Raw genomic sequence first — 8,291 nt, forward strand, 5'->3', positions numbered from 1 at the left:
ATCCTTTTTAAAGTGAGAAAAATGGGCTGTTCACCTACTCAGAAGCACCCTGTGTCCTTCCTTCACATGTTCCAGTGCAGAGCCTGGGCTCTTGGGCTGAACCCCAGTGTACTGTTACTGAAATGGAAGTGTAGGGTTGTGGCCCATTGGCAAAGTTGGCACACCACCGCCATAGCCACTAGGCCTTGCTATTGGCGAGTTGGCACACTGCCGCCATACCATGCAAGGCCTTGGGGCAGTCAGGTGATAGCTGGCACACCACGTCATCTTGGCTGCCCCTCTGCAGAGGGGTGTAGAACAATAGACAAAGGCTTCTAGTTTCCTGCACCATATATGGAAGGTGTTATTTGCTCGGCTGCCCTAGTTTGCTATCTCTGCCGCTACCATGGTTACTCACAACAGTTGCAAGCTACAAGTTACTTATTTACAGCTTCCTATAAATAAAAGGCAGCTCTGTGACCAGAGGTCTGTTTTCCTTGACACCGAGTCTTTGTCTTCACTCTCCCAATTCCCACATGGAAGACCCTCAACTAGGATCTTTCGGCTGCAATCCTAAAAATACTTCCCTGGGAGTAAGCCCCTCTGATTCAACATGAGACGCTTCTGAGTAGACCTATTTAGGATTGCTACCTTAAACTTTGTCGACAGTTCTCGAAGGAGAAAAAGAGGACTCTTCATGTTCTTTGCTTCTACAACTTCCTGTGAGGGCAACTGATTTTTTTTTTCTAGGCCAGGGCAAGAAGCCAAGATTCCTGGATTCTGTATGAAGATGTTTCCTACAAGGTGAAGAAACATCTTTTTTCAAATCAAGAAAAGTTTGGAAGTTCTGTATGAAGATGTTTTCTACAAGGTGAAGAAATGTTTTTTGTTTTTTTGTAATCAACAAAAGTTTGGAAAATCCCCAGGAAAAGAACAGGGTGTCTAATCCAGCTCCGCTTTTTGCCATGCTGTGGCTTCAACCAGCTGACGAGCAACAGGCAGGGCCGAAGCATCAGCAAAGCAATTCTATTTCCTGGTCTTTAACATTGTGACATAAGAGAAAATCCCTCTGAAGCAACTCCCTCTCGGTTGAAAGGGAAACATATGAGCAATAGCCTCAGACACTCCCTTCCGGAAACGATTTAAAAAGCCTTTCCTGTCTGAGAACCTCCACAAAGGATACTCCGTTTATCAGAGGAGCCTGGACCAGGCACCATGGCTAATACCAAGGCCAATGACGAAGCCCTACAGCAACTCAAGGCAGTAGTCAAGAGGTATCCACTAGTGCCGGTCCATGGGATCCCCCTCATGGAACCCATTGCCCAACGATGGGCTTCGGTTGAAAAATTCAAAGCGCGGCCAGATGACTTGGTCGTCGCCACCTACCCCAAAGCAGGTGAGATGTCAGCACCGATTAAGGTAGGAAATGGGGGGGGGGTTGTAGGGTTAGGGACCCGAATGTCATGCTTGTAAGCATGTTTGGAGCCCTTTCAGTCATCCATACAAAGCTTACTGTGTCTCTCTATTTTTTGTCAAGGCAAATAAACTATGGAAGGTGATACCATCAGGATAAGGTTGCCAGAAGCCTCTTCACCACCGGCGGGAGGTTTTTGGGGCGGAGCCTGAGGAGGGCTGGGTTTGGAGAGGGGAGGGACAGCAACTAATACAGTACAATGTAATGTCAAAAATAAATTACATAACCCTATATATGTAAATACAAATATTGACATTACAACAAAAATATATAACCTCTCATACACAGCTTGTAGCTGGAGAATTGCACAATGCAGTATAGTCCAAAAAAATGAAGGGAAACCAATAACGTGGTTTACAATCTGACAGCCTCTCCCAATTTGGAGAACAATATATCTTTACAGCCCTGAGGTCTGAGAAGAATTCCGTGTCAATTTCAAACTGGCGTGAAGAAAAGAAGAATGCCACAAATTGGTTCAATGATTCTCAATGCACAAAAGGCAGTCCTGGATATCTAGCCTTTTCAATCAAAATCTTTCTTCAGTGTGCACTGTAATAAATATAACATACAATAACATTTGCAATTATAGAAGTAAAAAAGGTAAAGGTCCCCTGTGCAAGCACCAGGTCATTCCTGACCCATGGGGTGATGTCACATCTCGACATTTTCTAGGCAGACTTTGTTTACGGGGTGGTTTGCTAGTGCCTTCCCCAGTCATCTTCCCTTTACCCCCAGCAAGCTGGGTACTCATTTGACCGACCTCGCAAGGATGGAAGGCTGAGTCAGCCTTGAGCCAACTACTTGAAACCGACTTCCATCGGGATCAAACTCAGGTTGTGAGCAGAGCTTTTGACTGCAGTACTGCAGCTTAACACTCTGCGCCACGGGGCTCCTAATTATAGAAGTACACAAGATATATTCATGTTTGGCGGGTTCTACATATATAAAATACATTGATATTGATGCTAACCAGCTCTACCAATATATAAGCTTACCTTAACATATTATTCCAAAAGCTTACACATAATTGTGTGTCTGAAGGCTACCAGCGTATTCCGTCTTGCTAAGTGGGCGTGTTTGGAAACGCAGCGAAAATGCTGCTAGATAATGGAATCTCTCCAGGTGTAACTGTTTGAGTGGAACTGTTCCTGACTGAACTTAAAGAAAACAGGATAAATCAAATTCTGAATTTAGGCCACAGGGTTCCATGGAATTGAATACATGTATAAAGCACATTTCTTTCTGTGCTAAAACATGTTAGTCTGTTAAAGGGGCTTCCATTATCTTCGCTCTGATCCTGGAACTATGCTCCAGAATTCTAACTTTAACTGATCTTGAGTTTCCAAGGAATGAGGTAGCGTGCATACTGAAAAATTTGATCCTGGCTGAAACAGGGAATAAAGGAGGTTAAAGTGGCCATGCATAATCAATGTCCATATTTTCACCTGTGACATTTTGGAGGGTATGTCATATGTTGGTTGTAATAATTCTTTGGATATCGTTCTTATTTTACGTATTGATATGGTGGATGAACTGTCCATCAGATGCTAGGTGGAAAGTAGGCAAACCTATCCGTTGGCTCCTCATTGTGTCTCTCCCTATGTTCCTTCAGGTACCACATGGATGCAAGAGATTGTCGATCTCATTCTTGCTGATGGTAACACAGAAAAATCTCGGCGAGTCCCAATGCATGTCCGAATGCCATTTTTAGAATACTGTGCCCCACCCCCTTTGTCTTCAGGTGAGTCCAGAGCATTCTGGCATTCTTAATTCTTGCCCTACTCCTAGATTGGAGGGAAGGTGGCATGGTATAGCCTGATCTTGTCAGATCTTGGAAGCTAAGCAGGATTAGTACATGGACGGGAGACCACCATGGAAGACTCTGCAGAGGACACTGTCAAACCATCTCTTCTTCTCACTTGCCTTGAAAGCCCCTTGATGGGGTCACCATAAATCAGTTTTGACTTGATGGCACTTACATATGTTCTCCTAGATTAACTTCCCTATGCTTTTTCTGGTTTTCCTCCAGGGGTTGATAAACTAGTGAATGCCCCATCTCCTCGTCTGGTGAAAACTCACTTGCCATTCCAGCTTCTTCCTAAAAGCTTTTTGGAAAAGAATTGCAAGGTAAAACGAGACTGCGCTGTCCCCCTCGCCCTCCTCGGTACGAATCCACAGCATTATACAAGGTTCCAGGACCAGAGGAGCATGCCTATTATATTAGGTGCTTTGGAACACAGGCAGGACAATGCTGCTGCTGCCGTCTTTTTTGTGGGCATCCTAGAGGCACCTGTGTGAGCCCCTGTGTGAGCAGACTGCTGGACTTGATGCGCCTTGGTCTGATCCAGCATGGCCTTTCTTATGTTCTCTTTTGCCTCTTCCAGATTATTTACGTGGCCCGCAATGCCAAGGACAACCTGGTCTCCTATTACTTCTTCGACCAGATGAATTTGATGCAGCCAGACCCAGGACCGTGGGACAGATACGTGAAAAAATTCATGGAGGGCACAGGTCAGCTCTAGAACAATGTCGCCACATCTTGAGTGCTCAACCCTTGCATAGCACTTGGGCTTTGTGGGTAAAGTAGGGTTGCCAACTCTGGGTTGGGAAATTCCTGGAGAATTTGGGGGGGTGGAGCCTGAGGAGGATGGGGTTTGGAGAAGGGGGGACCTCAGCAGAACATGACGCCATACAGTCCACCCTCCAAAGCAGCCATTTTCTCCAAGGCAACTGATTTCTGGATAATCATAATTTCAGAAGATTCCAGGTACCACCTGGAGGTTGGCAACCCTCGGATAAAGCCAAAAATAGGTCAGGAGCCTCCCTGTACCAACTGTAGGGGAAATGCAGGAAACCTTGACTGCTACATTCTCTGTTAAAAAGAGGAGCTATAATTGTCTTAGGGGACAGGAATCGTAGGGTTGGATCCACTAAGCTTTTCTACTGGTAAAAAAGGGAGAAGGGGGGGGCGTTCTCCTTTGACCAACAAAGTGGCTATGACCAGGGTAATGGAACCAGTATGGACAAAATCCATGTGGGAGGGGTACTGTAGTAAGAAGAAGAATTGAGTAAGATCGAATGCAAAAGCTGGCTGGATGTCACACTTCTGTTCTTAACAATGCCTTATTCAACATAGTTCCATGGGGCTCTTGGTATGACCATGTCCGGAGTTACTGGGAGGAGAAAGCAAATCACCGTATCCTGTATGTCTTCTATGAGGACATGAAAGAGGTTAGTCTGAGCACTGTAGCTTGTTAGGGGTTGTTCAGAAAGGTACATAAGACATTCTTCTTCATTTCTATCCTTGCTATAAAGCATCATTGACATGTGTGACATTTTATGGAGTGTCCTAAGCAAATTTTAGGGGGAAGGAGTCCCTGTCCTCAATGAGCATACAATCTTGATTTCCACTGCTGGGGAAACAACATGTGGTCTAGTGGTTAGAGTGTTGGACTAGGATCTGGGTGACCATGGCATCAATGGCGCGATGCCACTTCCATGGCGAACCTGGAAGTGAAGTCACACCACAGGTGCGGTGCTCTAGATTCACTGGAAACTTTATGGTTTTACTGACAGTGTCACACTGACTGAGATTTTTGGCTTATTTTCCCCCCCCACACACTGCCACTTTACTGAGTAAAGCTGACTCTAGGGGGTCTCCTGCTATAGCAGGAGATCTGGCGACCCTAATTAGGGCTGCCAGGTCCCTCTTTGCCATCAGGGGAAGGTTTTTAAGATGGAGCCTGAGGAGGGTTGGGAGGGACTTCAATGCCATAGAGTCCAATTGCCAAAGCGGCCATTTTCTCCAGGTGAACTGAGCTCTATTGGCTGGCGATCAGTTGTAATAGCAGGAGATCTCCAGCTAGTACCTGGAGGTTGGCAACCCTAGCCCTAATGCTTATAGTTCCCATCTAGTAGAATTCATGGAGAACTCTGTTCATGCACTGAATCAGCCCCTCATCTGATCAATCACTTCTTGTGTCTTAAAGTTACATCTTAAGTGACCAGGCCGTGAAAGTTCTTTAAGAGAGTTGGTGTCTTTTTCTCTCAGGCTGCCAATCTCCTACAAAACAGCATTGGTATTCATTCATGTAAGCTAGTCAAGACTTCTGTGGGCTAGTAATTTTCTGGCCTGCTCTGAGAGGGTCCATTTGCTATTATCTTCCCAGCAAGCACATTTCTCATAGCATTGGGCAACTTTCTACATGACCCTATTTAAATAGGAGTCTGGTGACAATTGAAAAATGACCCAGTTTTTATTCTAGCATCCCTTTTCATCAGTTAAGCTCTAGTCCACCAAAAAAAAAAGGTAAAGGTCCCCTGTGCAAGCACCAGGTCCTTCCTGACCCATGGGGTGACATCACATCCTGACGTTTCCAAGGCAGACTTTGTTTATGGGGTGGTTTGCCAGTGCCTCCCCCTGTCATCTTCCCTTTACCCCCAGCAAGCTGGGTCCTCATTTTACTGACCTCAGAAGGATGGAAGGCTGAGTCAACCTTGAGCCGGCTACCTGAAACCGACTTCCATTGGGATCGAACTCAGGTCGTGAGCAGAGCTTGGGCTGCAGTACTGCAGCTTACCACTCTGCACCATGGGGCTCCTATAGTCCACCAAAGCCGAGGTTAAAAAAAAAAAAGTGTCAGTCTTTGATGTAATACAAATCTCCGGTCTCCACCAGGACCTCGCTCGTGAGATCCGGCGTGTCAAGGATTTCCTTGAGGTTGACTTACCTGAGGACGTAGTTCAGAAGATTGCCCATCACACCTCCTTCCAGGTCATGAAGGACAATCCAATGGCAAATTATGACACTGTTGCCAGCATCATCTTTGACAGGACGAAAAGCTCCTTTATGAGGAAAGGTGAGTAGGTGATGTTGGGGAAGGGCTGTAGCTCAGTGGTAGAGCATCTGCTTGGCATGCGGAAGGTCCCAGGTTCAATCCCCGGCATCTCCAGTTAAAGGGACTAGGCAAGTAGGTGATGTGAAAGACCTCTGCCTGAGACCCTGGGGAGCCTCTGCCGGTCTGAATAGACAATACTGACTTGATGGACCAGGGATCTGATTCAGTATAAGGCAGATTCATGTGTTCCTGTATGCATGTTATCCCTCTGAGAACCTATGAAAGATGGTTCCCAGCTTCTGGCGTTCCCTTCTAGTCAGTTCATTTCCAAAAGAGAGGATAATAGAACCCTGTAAATCTGTGCAAACTATTACATCCGAGCGCCATACCTTTGCTGTGTTAAGCTCCATCCTGCTTATCTGTCAGCAACAGTTTTGCCTAGTCATTATGTAAGTAAGAGAGCCAGCGTGGTGTAGTGGTTAAGAGCGGTGGTTTGGAGCGGTGGAGTCTGATCTGGAGATCTGGGTTTGATTCCCCACTCCCCCACATGAGCGTCGGATGCTAATCTGGTGAACTGGATTTGTTTCCCCACTCCTACACATGAAGCCAGCTGGGTGACCTTGGGCAAGTCACTCTCTCTCAGCCCCATCTCTTGCCTTGAAAACCAGAGGTCCTGTGGTCACCATGAATTGGTTGCGACTTCATGGTACACGATTATGATTATTAACCAGAACGTATTCCTCTATGTCTACAGAATGGGCAGCCCTATTACCTTCCACAGTTGGTGGACAGGAACCCCACCCCAAAAAGGGGCTAGTGAACCTGGCCGCCACAGTGTCAGGAGTCTTGACAATCGATTTTGCAGCTACCCACCATCCTCTGCTTTTTCATTTCCCTCTTCTACATTTCTGTTCCCTCAGGTGAAGTTGGAGACTGGAAAAATTATTTCACGGTGGCTCAAAAAGAAGCTTTTGATGCTGATTACCTGCAAAAGATGGAAGGAACAACTCTGCGATTCCGGGATGTGTTATAGGCTGAGAAAATTTCTTCTTGGGACTATTCTATGAAGGACCAAAATGGTTCTTTCCCTTTGTACTATTATTAAAATAAATATGGGTACTTCTGAAACGAGAGTGTGAAATGTCTTGGGTTACCAGGTCCCTCTTTACCACTAGTGGGAGATTTTTGGGGCAGAGGCTGAGGAATACAGGGTTTGAGGTCCAATTGCCAAAGCGGCCATTTTCTCCAGGTGAATTGATCTCTATCGGCTGGAGATCAGTTGTAATAGCAGATCTCCAGCTAGTACCTGGAGGTTGGCAACCCTATTACTACCCCATCACCTGCTAGGAAGTCACACCTAAAGCCATAAAGCTGACAAGGCTAAAGTGACAGAAGAAAAACTCTTCCTTTGGGACAGGAAGTCAGTACAGGCAGGAGAGTAGGAGAGACAGATTCACTTCTCTGCTGGTAAGCCCTAGGAGTGCTGGGCTTATGCAAACTGTTCAGAACCAGGCTGGGACAGTCCTGGGCTGAGTGGACAAGAAATATCTTTTAGTTAAGTTAAATATACTGAGATACTGAGGCGATCGTATTTTGGTCACATCATGAGATGACAAGAGTCACTGGAAAAGACAGTCATGCTAGGAAAAGTTGAGGGCAGCTGTCAGGCTGCTATCTCGGTTTCAGTATTGTTTCTGTGTCTGTACTGTACTGTCTAGCCTCAAGGTCGACCACGCATACCAAGGCCTGGGAATGCTGCTCCTGGGAAAGTGTACTCTGTTTATGTATGCTGATGCTGTGTAATCACCCGCCATTTACTGCCTTATATTATCGTTCAGCTAGTGAGACTCTAATAGCTGCCATAGTTCCCTGTATGCACTGTATTGCCTTTTTGACCAGTAAAAGCCATCTGCTTGGATTCTATATGACTCTGTGGTGATTTCTGGTTCGAAGGGTCAGGAGCTTACATTATGGCAGCTATCTCTCACCTTCTTCATTGT

At 45.9% G+C, this 8,291-nt stretch overlaps 1 protein-coding gene across 1 annotated transcript; it reads left to right on the forward strand.

The window, feature by feature from the left end:
- Window positions 1-1,194: 1,194 nt before the first annotated feature.
- On the forward strand, window positions 1,195-7,324 carry LOC130489422 (sulfotransferase 1B1-like). Its single transcript, XM_056863143.1, has 7 exons — window positions 1,195-1,375; window positions 3,066-3,194; window positions 3,483-3,580; window positions 3,838-3,964; window positions 4,590-4,684; window positions 6,132-6,312; window positions 7,212-7,324. The coding sequence occupies exons 1-7, from the start codon at window positions 1,195-1,197 to the stop codon at window positions 7,322-7,324; spliced, it is 924 nt and encodes a 307-aa protein (XP_056719121.1).
- Window positions 7,325-8,291: the final 967 nt, after the last annotated feature.

This window comes from Euleptes europaea, chromosome 18 (assembly GCF_029931775.1).
Source record: "Euleptes europaea isolate rEulEur1 chromosome 18, rEulEur1.hap1, whole genome shotgun sequence".
In the NCBI taxonomy this organism is placed as follows: Eukaryota; Metazoa; Chordata; class Lepidosauria; order Squamata; family Sphaerodactylidae; genus Euleptes; species Euleptes europaea.